Here is a 13,986-nt window from a genome sequence, read left to right as displayed (position 1 = left end):
ACAGGGCCAAGATTCTGTGGGACTTCAGCTTCCAGACTGACAAACAGATCCTGGCTAACCAACTGGACATAGTGGTGGTGGACAAAGAGCAGAAGAGGGTGGTGGTGATAGATGTGGCGATCCCAGCTGACGCCAACATCAGGAAGAAGGAACATGAGAAACTTGAGAAGTATCAAGGGTTGAAAGAGCAGCTGGAACGGATGTGGAAGGTCAAGGGTTGCGTGGTCCCCGTGGTAGTGGGGGCACTTGGGGCAGTAACCCCCAAACTGGGAGAGTGGCTCCAGCAAATCCCAGGAACAACATCTGAAGCCTCAGTCCAGAAGAGCGCAGTCCTAGGAACATCGAAGATACTGCGCAGAACCCTCAAACTCCCAGGCCTCTGGTAGAGGACCCGAGCTTGAGGATGACATGGATACCACCCCCCACCCCCCACCCCCACCCCCGCCAGGGGTGAGAAGGAGATTTTATTATATATATATATATATATATATATATATATATATATATATATATATATATATATATATACACACACACATACACACACACACACACATATATAGTGTGTGTGTTCTTGTGTAAAAGTTTATAACCCGGACTAGCATTCCAGTACTTACTTTTCTGAAGGTATGTGGTCATATGACCGTTGAGCTCTCATGAGCACATCGAAGGCTGATCCGTTCGTGCTACTTGATTCGATAGGACTCTCTGCGGCACCATCCTCTTCTAATTCCACACTCAGATACTTGCAGCCAAAATCGCGAACTAACGTTATGGCAGGCATATTCGGCATCGTGCTCGTTACATCACCGCCTTCTTTCTGAGAACCAAAGATCGTTTTGATCTTTTCATTGTTTACTTTCAACGCTTGAGAGACGAAATCGCCCACGTTTTGGTTAGTGAGACAGTGAAAAGACTTTTCTTTACCACACTTTATGCTTACGTACAGTTGAGGCGATAGCTCGGAATCCATGCTGTCAGCGTCAGCCACGGTCAGCACGAGGCTGACACTGTCATAAAGCGCTCGTAAATACCATAAAAACATTCAAGTGAATACTCAATGTCATAAATAGTTTCGTTTTCGGACTCGGCTGAAGTGGACACAACACACATTGTTGTTTGTATTTGTGATTCTAATACTTTTTACTTAAAGAAATATGACCAGGGATACAGTGCTGTTACAAGAAAAATATGTGACTATTTTTTTTTACTTTCTTTTTGTACGTTTCGGCGGTTAAAATAAAAATATGCACAGACTTTTTATTTTTCTAGCGGTAGTATTTAACTGCCGTCGGCGGATCCGTGATCCAAAAAATCTAAAATGAGTCGCCTTATTGAACACTAGGTAGCTAGCTAGCTTGGATTTTTTTTTTTCTAAAAGCAAACAATAAACCTAATTGACTCTTTAACAGTTTTAAGTGTAACCATATTTAATGCTAGTTAGCTAGGTTGGATTTTTTTTTTTTGTGCTACAAAGATGACTAAAAGAACTTGTTGCCTTTTTAGCAGTTTTAAGTGCAAACTTATTGAACACTACGTAGCTAGCATGGATTTGTTTTTTTTCTAAAAGCAAACAATAAACCTAATTGACTCTTTAACAGTTTTAGGTATAACCATATTAAATGCTAGTTAGCTAGCTAGCTAGGTTGGATTTTTTTTTCTCCAAATCCAGCTAAAATAAACTTGTTTCCTTTTTAGCACTTTTAAGTGTAACCTTACTGAATGCTAGTTAGCTTGGATTTTTTTTTCTGCAAAAGTAGCTGAAAAAAACTTGTTGCTTTTTTAGCAGTTTTAAGTGTAACCTTATTAAACACTAGTTTAACGTGACCAGACATCCCGGTTTGACCGGGACAGTCCCGATTTTGAGTTGCGTGTCCCCAGTCCCGACAAAGGTCTGTCGGGATGCTGAAATGTCCCGGTTTACACCAAACACTAACAAACTGTTCCAGTTACAGTGATCATATATAGCCAACGAGATGTCAATAAAGCTTCTAGCAATTCAGCATCAATGTGCGTGTGTGCGCAGTCAACCTTACAATGTATCTATTTGTACAATGTTGCAATATAGAGGCCACATTATAACGTTTTTTTTTTTTTTCGCTAGCGGCTGTCAACTACTACGCGACAATGCCAAAGAGAAAATGTTCATTTTCAAAAGATTTTCAGGTTGCTTGCCCCTTTCTCCGAGAAGTCCAGGGTGCTGAACATGAAGCTTACTGCACACACTGTAAGTGCTCCTTCTCCATCGCTCATGGTGGTAGTGCTGATGTTAAAGACCACCTCAAAACAGCGAAGCACAAGCGGTGGGTAGAGGCAGGGGCTAGCAGTGTGGCCACTTACTTCAGTAAAGTTAGCGCTGGCAGTGCTGAACTCAAACGGGCTGCTGAGGAGGGTACTTTTGCCTATCATTTGGTGAACCACAATCAAAGTTTCAGGTCCATGGGCTGCACCGTGGGCCTGATAAGGAAGTTTTACGACGAACACTTCACTTGTGCATGAACCAAGGCCAAAGCGATCGTGACGAGTGTCATCTCACCCCATGCCATGGATCTGTTAAAGGCAGACCTAGGAGTGGTTCATCACGTCTCGGTGGCTATCGATGCATCCAATCATAAAGCGGTGAAGCTTATTCCCATCGTGATCTGCTACTTCAAGGATACAGAGGGGGTGCAGGTGAAAATCCTGGAATTCACATCAGTTCCAGGTGAGACATCCGACATTCTTGTTGGGGAGGTCAGTCGCAGTCTCCGAGCTTTTAACCTGCTTGACAAAGTTGTTGGGTTCTGTGCTGACAACACCAACACCAACTTTGGTGGGAGAGCTAGGGCTGGCATGAACAACGTTCTTTTCAAATTAAACGAGGCCTCCACCAATGAGTTAGTGGGAGTGGGCTGTGCTGCACACATTGCTCACAATGCTCTCCAAACTGCTGCAGATACCCTTCCCTGTGACATCGAGAGCTTTATTGTGAAAGTTTTCGGACATTTCCACATCTTTACTGTCTGAACTGAGCAATTAAAAGAGTTCTGCAACTTAATCGAGCTCGAGTACGCAACAATCCTTGGGACAAGTAAGACGTGGTGGCTGTCCCTAGGTCCGGCTGTCGAAAGAGTGCTGAAGCTTTATCCAGCGCTGCAGTCCTACTTCGCCTCTCAAGACAGACCACCTGTGGCGATCGCTGAATTCTTACAGAACCCGCTTAATGAGGCCTGGATGTGGTTTCTGCACAATCAGCTGTCATTGTTCAACGATACCGTCAAGGCGCTGGAAAGGCAGAAAAACACAGCCGCGCACTCAGTCCATCACCCGCGCAACCTGCAAGGCAAACTGCAGGAGAGAAAGTTGGCTGTGTTCACAGGTCTCAAGGTAAGCGTGAAAGCCCAAAGACATCTACCCCCCCTGCAGGAAAATATAATTTAAAAATAGGCCTACACTATACCATCTTTGTACACAATACAATAATGAAATCAAATTGAAGGCTGAGCAGTTAAAATAAAAGAGGAAAATGATCAGGGAGTAAAGGCTAAGGAAAAAAAAGTTAAGTTTTTAGACAGTAAGTGAAATATTTCTAGCCATGAGCCTATTTGTGCTAATTTTGATATGGCTTACAGCTAAAGAAAATCCCAAATTCAGCATCTCACAAAATTAGAATATTGTAATTTAACCAGGTATTAGGCTACTTTTGGCAGTGTGGGCAGGTGCCAAGTCCTGCTGGATGAATGAAATCAGCATCTCCATAAAGCATAATTCTTCCTACTTTGCCCTAACATTAGGCTTAGGTTATACATAGTGTGTGGAAATAAACATGAAACATTAGCCAATAAAGTGATTTGAAACGTATTTATTTGTTAATAATTTGGAAAATTGGGAAATTATTCGCTTTTATAAGTGAAGAATCTTCTGAGCGCCCTTGATGATCCACAAAAGGCAGCAGAATTTCGCAACACTGTCTGCGCCTTTTACGAGTGTTGCATTTCATACTTGAAGGAATGGGGAGCTCCGTTTAAGAGATAGAGGTCCTCTCCTGGACTCTCCTCAACACTGTCCTTCAATGGGATGAGGTTGAATCGTCCCTCCAGTACGTGTCATCAAAATTGTATCAATGTCACATTGACGCGACCCAGCTGTTTGACAAGATGTCATCTGTGCGGCTATATACCACTGAGAAGGTGGCTTAGTGGAGCACTGATGGCAAGCCAATGGATGAGCTCTGGGCAGAGATATTCGCGCACTTCAAGAGTAGGGAGATTCCTTATAGCAATGTCAGCCAGCTTTGCCAGTTTGCCATGTGCCTACCTGGCACCAATGCTCCAGTTGAGCGAATATTTTCACTCATGAGCAACACCTGGACTGACGAGAGGAATCGCATGACCGCGCCTACTCTCAAAGCCTTGCTCATTACCCGGGCCAATTTCGACGATACTTGCTCGCAGTTTCACAGCAGGCTCTCAGGCAATAAAGCTCTACTGGAGCAAATTCACTCATCATGTAAATATATGCAATAAAATGGCATCTTCTTTAGGGTGGGTGGGTTGGGTGGCTGTGTTTCTGAAACATTTTTTGTTGTCTTTCATCTGTTTCATCTGTCTTTAATCTGTATCACAGATTGTCTTGACTTGTTTGATGCTGTTATCAACTCAGGGTTCATGTTTTCAAAACAGTTAATAGCCGACACTGGTTAAGATTAAACAGAGGCATTTTGGGTAAAGGTTCGGAGGTGACAACGATTAGGCTCATGCACTCATTCCTGTTACAATGCATAGCCTATTGTTTAAAAAAAAAGTTCATTGCATAAAATGTTGATGTTAATATGCAAGCAATGCATTTTCTTGGCGTTTTCACAAAGGTGAAATAAATCAGTTGAAATGTAGGCTATTGGCCTATTCCCTATCATCACATCTGTTGTCTGATTTTCTTACTTTAACCGAATTGTGATAGAAGTACATGTAGAGAACAAGAAAATACTTGATTATTCTCTGAAATGTTGATAAAAGTGAGCTTCTACAAAATGATAAAAGCACCTGTCTGAGCCATGGTTTGAGCCGGCACATGTTTACATCAAAACGTGTGTGCGTGCATGAGTATCACGGTCGCACAAAGTGTCCCGGTTTTAGACTCGGGAAACCCTACACTAGTTAGTTAGCATGGATTTTTTTTTTTTTTGCTACAGAGCTAGCTAAAAACCCTCGTTGCCTTTTTAGCTTTTTCAAGTGTAACCTCATTGAATGCTACTTACAGTAGCTAGCTAGCTTGGATTTTTTTTTTTTTTTTTGCTCCAAAGCTAGCTCAAATAAACTCATTGCCTTTTTAGCAGTTTTAAGTGTAACCTTATTGAATGCTGGCTAGCTAGCAAGCATGGAGTTTTACTAAAAGCAAACAATAAACCTAGTTGACTTTTTAACATTTAAGGATAACTTTATTGAATACTAGTTAGCTAGCTAGCATGGATTTTTGCTACAAAGCTAACTAAAAAGGCTTTGTAGCTGAATTTTACTGAGAAAACTCACATTTGTTAAGTTTTCACAGTCTGAAGGACAATATCATCCGACATTTTAAATAATTAACAGAGTGTGTGTGTGTGTAAGGATTAAGCAGATTAGCATTAATCAGTCATGGGCATCAGGGAATATTTAATTTCACTCTGTTTATATTTATAGTTTAAATTGTGGTGATGAAAAGGCGCACAGGAACCGCAATAGTTCATGTTCAAAGACTGCTAGACTTATTCTTTATAATGTTAATGAATTGGTTTCAAATGAAGTGTATTAACTGGCTTCATCAGTTATCTTGGATCGAGTAGGGTTCCAAACACAGAGCTGGTTTTGTTTCACTTCAGAAAATTCATTCTGCACAGCTGCAAGCAGGCTTTTGTTTTCACTGCGTCTGAGTCCCTTGATGCCAGTAATACTTATTTTCACTCACCTAGTGCTGTCTGGAGACACGTTTTTTTTTCTCGCCTAGCCCTACAACTTTTGTTTTCAATGTGTGCTGCTACCTGTGAACCCCTCAAGCTCATATGAGGATGTTTTATCAGGTCATTTGTGTTGTAGGTAGATGCTGAAGATATTTTCACAGAGCAGAGCTTGCAGTCTGCTTTACTTTGTCATCATCGATCATGAAATATGGCCAGATCAGTGTCATTTTGTGTCATTTAGTGCAACAATGTCATATACGGTACACTCATCGACCACTTTAACAGGAACTTGTTGTTGATTCGAAGATCCCTGTTCTTGGCTGCAGGAGTGGAACCCAATGTGTTGTTCTGCTGTTGCATGCTGAGATGCTTTTCTGCTCACCACGGTTGTAAAGAGTGATGATATGAGTTACTATATCCTTCCTGGCAAAAAAGTTCAAACCGATCTCTCCATTTTCCTCTGACCCTCTCTTATCAACAAGGCATTTGTTTCCACCCACAGAAATGTCACTCGCTCACTCAGTGTTTGTTTTTTTGCACCATTCTGTGTAAACTCTAGAGACTGCTGTGTGTGAAAACCCCAGGAGATCAGCAGTTTCTCAAATACTCAAATCAGTCCATTTGGCTCAAACCAACACCCATGCCACAGTGAAAGAAAGTCACACTTTGAGATCACAAATTTTCCCATTCTGATGTTTGAACATTGTGAACGTTAACTGAAGCTCTTGATTTGTATCTGTATGGTTTTATACATTGTGCTGCTGCCAAGGGCTCAGCTGATTTAGACAACTGCATCAAACAGCAGGTGTCCCTTTATTAGGATGTTCCTAATAAAGTGGCCTGTGAGTGTATATGTTGGTATAAGAGCATTTGTTTTGTTTTGTTTTTTACCACTATGAGTAAATTAGCATGGTATCAGACCAGTACCTGATACCAGTAGATGTTTTCTGATGATGATGATGTTGATGATGATGATGATGACACTGATGCTAATTTTGATTCTGTTTAAGTCTCAACAGCGGAGACTTTGGATGTGGGCGAGTATCTGGAAATTTCCAGCATCATGCGCACTCAGGCTGGCCGCTACGAGTGTAAGGCGAGCAACGATGTCTCTACACCCGACGTCAGCTACATCAATGTGGTCGTCAACTGTAAGTACCTGAGTGCAAAGATGAAAAAATGAAAACTTATGAATACTTAAACTTCACTGCTTCACAGTAATTTTATATTAAGACATTTGAAGGTTTTTATTTGCAGAAAAATGACTTCCTGTTTTTATTACCTCACATTTTAATTGACAGAAATAATCAGAACTTAGCTGCATTTCATTAGGAATGCTTATTTATTCATAGATTTCCTAGTCACTTGCCAGCTTCTGATATTAGCTGAGAACACAGCAAAGCTTTGACGGCATAGTTAGCAATACGGCAAAGCTAGCTAGCAAACTTGTATAGTTTGTTTCAAGAGTGTTTCCATATGAGCAGATGAACGAATAATACAAATAAGATGAAGAATAACAGTGGTGCAAAGCTTTTAAGTCCATCATCTACCAATTAGTGCTGTGCTATGTTGGATAAGTAACAGCTATGATGAGAACAACTACCAGTCATGTCAGTCTATGACCAGATATCGCATCTCAACATCTGTAGCCACTTTATCCTTCTACAGGGTCGCAGGCAAGCTGGAGCCTATCCCAGCTGACTACGGGCGAAAGGCGGGGTACACCCTGGACAAGTCGCCAGGTCATCACAGGGCTGACACATAGACACAGACAACCATTCACACTCACATTCACACCTACGCTCAATTTAGAGTCACCAGTTAACCTAACCTGCATGTCTTTGGACTGTGGGGGAAACCGGAGCACCCGGAGGAAACCCACGCGGACAACATGCAAACTTCGCACAGAAAGGCCCTCGTCGGCCACGGGGCTCGAACCCGGACCTTCTTGCTGTGAGGCGACAGCGCTAACCACTACACCACCGTGCTGCCCCAAGCTGGAGCCTATCAATAATAATAATAATAATAAAAGGGTGGCACGGTGGCATAGTGGTTAGCACTGTTGCCTCACAGCAAGAAGGTCCTGGGTTCAATGCCAGCGAGGGCCTTTCTGTGTGGAGTTTGCGTGTTCTCCCCGTGTCCGCGTGGGTTTCCTCCGGGTGCCCCGGTTTCCCCCAAAGACATGCAGGTTAGGTTAACTGGTGACTCTAAATTGAGCGTAGGTGTGAATGTGAGTGTGAATGGTTGTCTGTGTCTGTGTCAGCCCTGTGATGACCTGGCGACTTGTCCAGGGTGTACCCCGCCTTTCGCCCGTAGTCAGCTGGGATAGGCTCCAGCTTGCCTGCGACCCTCTAGAACAGGATAAGCGGCTACAGATAATGGATGGATGGATGCATAATAATATAAACCAATACAGAAATACTTTTTGTGGGTTGTTTTTTTTTTTCATATTAAGCCTGTGGCAATATCATCATCTCAAACCTTCAGACATGAATTAGCATTCTGCATGTTTTAAAAATATATTAGAACCATCAAAAAGCTTTTAACTCATGTAGGAGTTTTGTTTCTTCTTTTTCCTGTTGATATTTGCTCTAAATGTCAGGGCTGATATCGAAAACTGACCTTATTTGTCTGCACCGGGTCGACTCGTGTTTCATTTCATCTCTTTAGCCCTGCTGCTCACTGCGACTCATTCCTCATGACTTTCCTTTGCACCTGAGTGGCATATTACAAAACACACCTTGAAAGCATGTCGCTGCCAATCAATCCGACCTGCTGTTCAGGAAGAAAGGGGTTTACAATGCCACAGACCAGGTTTTTTAATGTATTGAACAGTTTTGGGTTTTTTTGTCCAAGCTGGTAGGTTTTGTCTCCTTGTAGGGTACGCTAGGTGTTTTGCTTTAGTTTTGTTTGCTGTTTTTAATTTATTAAATCAACTGATTCGTTTGCAGCAAATCAAGCCAAATTGCTATGACAGACTTAAAGGCCAAGAGAAATGCTTTTTTTTGGTGCTAAAACAGAACAGCAGTTAAATTTGGCGAGGTTTATTGAATCCTTGGACAGAGGCAACTATTCACTAAACCGCACGGTAGCGGATATATTCTGCAGGCAAAAGCCAAGTAAATTTAGCCCATTCAGAACCGCTTGGAAGTAGCAGACGGGAGCCACATGACGTCACAGGTGTGTGTCAGCCACGAACAACAACATGAGCCACCAAAGCCAGCAGGAATTTAGTGAGGGAGAAAATTCAAGTTTTAGTAGTTTTTTGTCAGTTCAAGTTGATGCTGATGTACTGACAGAAGAAGAAGAAGTGGCCAGCGATAGGGAAGAAGAGAGAGGTATCGAACCGTACTGATTCAAGCCAGAATTGTCCGATGAGAGCGGAGTCAGTGACGGTGACAATGATGAACCTTAAGTTTCGATTTGATCCATGGCTTCAGCCGGCTTTAAACACTCATAACTCGGCCACCGGAGGCCCCAGCAAAGCCAAATTTTGCAGGCACCTCCCTCTACACGATCCCCTACAAACCAGCATGGGCACGGCCCAGTAGGACTGTGCCTCGGGACGTTATTCACGCCGGCGCAAGCTGTACTCCGTGCTTTGAGTTTCCATATGATTCACTGATCAAGGCAGAGTTTAAAAATTCATAACTCAGCCAGGGAAGCTCACAGCGAGGCAAGATTTCGCATGCACCTCCATGCCCCATAGTCCTAGCAAACCAGCATGGGCATAGGCCACTAGGACCGTGCCTCAGGAAGTTATTCGCCCTGGTGTGAGCTCACCTCCAGGCCTTAAGGGGTTTGGATGACTGGAAGTTGAAGATGCATTCCTCAAGTTAGTAGTATTAAAGTATCTTGGAAACAAAATCCTTTGCAGTTCATTGTAGCAAAGTCTTGACTAATTAGTGATTACCTTTATCTTTCGGGAAAGGGAACAGGGCCACTCCCTCCATGGCATTTGTGTTCCTGCACCCGGCAGAGATACATCGCTTTCCAGGCACTTTCCCTTTTTTTTCTCTCCCCCCTTCTTCTCCATAACAGTCGTAGATTGTAGTTTAACGATTTGTCTCTCTTTCTACATCGTGTTCTGTCGCAAGTTTCCGTCAAAATGAATGTAATCTAGCAGAGAGTCGGACAGAAGCTACACTGTGTGGACGTCAGTGGAAAAACCGCAGGTAAAACCACTCACACTCGTGACGTCATGTGAAAGCCAGCTAATAATGGCAACCTTGGTACCAGGATTCCCTTGGCAGGAAATTTAAATTCGACAAATTCTGAATATTCCCGACATTTACGACGTGGGTTTCTATTATAAGTTTTCATTGTCGGGACTTGTACTATTATTATCCAAGGAGGAAGGGGATACATTTCTCTAGGCCTTTAATAATCATAAAAGTATAATCACACAAGCTCACAAAATGTTTATATATAAATAAAATATGGACACAAGTGTTTTACTGGAAAATACACCACTTGTATTTCTCTTACAAGCTCCATCTGGAACATGGAGAACTAAAACCGTGATATAACTCTCTATATGTCACTCATGAGGAAATCAATGAATTGTTTTGATAAATTTGGGTACTTTTTGTATGTGAATGTTCATATCTTCAAGCTAACGATATGCCAAGCCAATGTTCATATCTTCAAGCCAACATGTGATTTTCTTTTTATTATCTCGACATATAATAAAAAGAAAATCACATGTTGGCTTGAAGATATGAAGTTTATCTTCTCATGTTGAAAAACTAGCATGATATTGAACAAGTTGAAGATGAATAGCTGAATGGAATATATCTGATATACCATGAAAAAAGCCAGCCAATATTATTATTATTATTATTATTATTATTATTATACACTCTTTTCCAGTAAAAAGTGTCCTGGATGTATAATAATTCCCGATATTTCACTCCGATGATGTCATAAGAAGATTAACTTCATATCTTCGTGCTACCATGTAATGTTCTTTATATTATATGGACACATCCACCAAAAAAATGCGCAAGTTAATCAAAAGAATTTTAATTTTGAACCGGTTGACCATTTTGACAACACGTGGGAAAACACTGGGAGTGACGTCATCAGAGTGAAATATTGGGAATTATTATACATACGGGCCACTTTTTCCATGGAATAAAAACATGTGTTCTATTCCCTTCTAATGGGTTTATTGACGGCATGCAATATTGTTATCATACTGCTTATCCTCCATGTACAACCCCGATTCCAAAAACGTTGGGACAAAGTACAAATTGTAAATAAAAAACAGAATGCAATAATTTACAAATCTCCAAAACTGATATTGTATTCACAATAGAACATAGACAACATATCAAATGTCAAAAGTGAGACATTTTTAAATTTCATGCCAAATATTGGCTCATTTGAAATTTCATGACAGCAACACATCTCAAAAAACTTGGGACAGGGGCAATAAGAGGCTGGAAAAGTTAAAGGTACAAAAAAGGACCAGCTGGAGGACCAAATTGCAACTCATTAGGTCAATTGGCAATAGGTCATTAACATGACTGGGTATAAAAAGAGCATCTTGGAGTGGCAGCAGCTCTCAGAAGTAAAGATGGGAAGAGGATCACCAATCCCCCTAATTCTGCGTTGACAAATAGTGGAGCAATATCAGAAAGGAGTTCGACAGTGTAAAATTGCAAAGAGTTTGAACATATCATCATCTACAGTGCATAATATCATCAAAAGATTCAGAGAATCTGGAAGAATCTCTGTGCGTAAGGGTCAAGGCTGGAAAACCATACTGGGTGCCCGTGATCTTCGGGCCCTTAGACGGCACTGCATCACATACAGACATGCTTCTGTATTGGAAATCACAAAATGGGCTCAGGAATATTTCCAGAGAACATTATGTGTGAACACAATTCACCGTGCCATCCGCCGTTGCCAGCTAAAACTCTATAGTTCAAAGAAGAAGCCGTATCTAAACATGATCCAGAAGCGCAGACGTCTTCTCTGGGCCAAGGCTCATTTTAAATGGACTGTGGCAAAGTGGAAAACTGTTCTGTGGTCAGACGAATCAAAATTTGAAGTTCTTTATGGAAATCAGGGACGCCGTGTCATTAGGACTAAAGAGGAGAAGGACGACCCAAGTTGTTATCAGCGCTCAGTTCAGAAGCCTGCATCTCTGATGGTATGGGGTTGCATTAGTGTGTGTGGCATGGGCAGCTTACACATCTGGAAAGACACCATCAATGCTGAAAGGTATATCCAGGTTCTAGAGCAACATATGCTCCCATCCAGACGAAGTCTCTTTCAGGGAAGACCTTTCATTTTCCAACATGACAATGCCAAACCACATACTGCATCAATTACAGCATCATGGCTGCGTAGAAGAAGGGTCTGGGTACTGAACTGGCCAGCCTGCAGTCCAGATCTTTCACCCATAGAAAACATTTGGCGCATCATAAAATGGAAGATATGACCAAGAAGACCTAAGACAGTTGATCAACTAGAATCCTACATTAGACAAGAATGGGTTAACATTCCTATCCCTAAACTTGAGCAACTTGTCTCCTCAGTCCCCAGACGTTTACAGACTGTTGTAAAGAGAAAAGGGGATGTCTCACAGTGGGAAACAAGGCCTTGTCCCAACTTTTTTGAGATGTGTTGTTGTCATGAAATTTAAAATCACCTAATTTTTCTCTTTAAATGATACATTTCCTCAGTTTAAACATTTGATATGTCATCTATGTTCTATTCTGAATAAAATATGGAATTTTGAAACTTCCACATCATTGCATTCCGTTTTTATTTACAATTTGTACTTTGTCCCAACTTTTTTGGAATCGGGGTTGTATTACACCACTAAGCACTAAATAAATAAACTGAAACTGAACACCTGAAAGTCTACCAAAACTTCATTATATATTCTTCACGCATATTTACAAGAGAAAAACATATCAACGGACATCGAAAAACTGGAAAAGAGACATGTTGGAGATGTAAAACTTCAGCACTAGTGAGCGACTGTGACAGTTTGTAAACAAACATGGCTGCCAGGTTTGCTTCATTAAATACAGAAGATTTTGAGAGAATTTTGGCTGCCAGGTCGCTCCGTTGTGTGTAGCTGCCGATGTTGATTTTAAAAGTAACTAAGAAAATTACATCTGGAAATAAATACTTAAGTCTGAGTGAAAAATGCTGTGGCGAGTATGCGTGGAAGAAGAGTCTTGGGACAGAAATCTTAGTTTCTCGGTTGTTAGCCCATGCTACTGATGAATGCTACACCGGGTGGAAGGTGACTTCACTGCTGCGCTAATAGTGCCAACTTGGGGGTAAGCTAGCGTTGGCCTTCTAGAATGCTGATATGAAGAGTGTGTATGAATAATAATAATAATAATGGCTATTTTTTTGTGCTCTATCAGGTATATTCCATTCAGCTACTTGTCTTTGACTCATTCAGTATCATGCTAGTTGAATGAAATACATCTAATAAACCACTCAACACCAGTCAATATTATTTAATTATGTCACTCAGATCCATGATGTATTTCAGATGAAAAATGTGAGGTGTTCAACCCGAGAAGATACGGTAAACTTCATATCTTCAAGCCAGCATGTGATTTTCTTTATTATATCGACACATTCGTAAACAAAAAGTACCCAAATTTATCAAAACAATTCATCGATTTCCTCACAAGTGACATATAGAGATTTTTGTCACAGTTTTGGTTCTCCATGTCCCATATGGAGCTCAGATGAAAAATACAAGTGGTGTATTTCCCACTAAAACACTCATGTCTATGTAATGCATCACCATATCGCACTACATCACTGATTCTGAATTAGTTTACTGTAGAAACGATAAGTGAATTCAAACAAACCTGTGACTTGCAGCTGCACTGCAGTCCGAGTTGCTGCTATAAACACTGAAAGAAACTATACGTTCTGACTAATCACAATCCAGAATTCAACAGCATTGTGGTATAAATCTCATTATATGCTTACGACAAAGCAAATTTAAGTCAATTCAGCCTTCTTTATAGATTTCTTTAAAGTTGCTTTGTGATGATATCTGTTGTTAGAATTGCTTTATAAGAATG

At 41.1% G+C, this 13,986-nt stretch overlaps 1 protein-coding gene across 1 annotated transcript in view; it reads left to right on the top strand.

Moving 5' to 3' along the window:
* Positions 1-13,986, top strand: part of lsamp (limbic system associated membrane protein) — a 550,120-nt gene that overhangs the window by 525,693 nt on the left and 10,441 nt on the right. The window contains exon 4 of the mRNA XM_060943389.1: positions 6,925-7,065. Coding sequence (XP_060799372.1) covers positions 6,925-7,065 — 141 coding nt within the window. The remainder of the gene's footprint in view (positions 1-6,924; positions 7,066-13,986) is intronic.

The sequence above is a fragment of the Neoarius graeffei genome, chromosome 16 (assembly GCF_027579695.1).
Source record: "Neoarius graeffei isolate fNeoGra1 chromosome 16, fNeoGra1.pri, whole genome shotgun sequence".
NCBI classification, from domain to species: Eukaryota; Metazoa; Chordata; class Actinopteri; order Siluriformes; family Ariidae; genus Neoarius; species Neoarius graeffei.
Note: the sequence above shows the minus strand (reverse complement) of the source record. Positions and strands in the feature narration are given on the sequence as shown.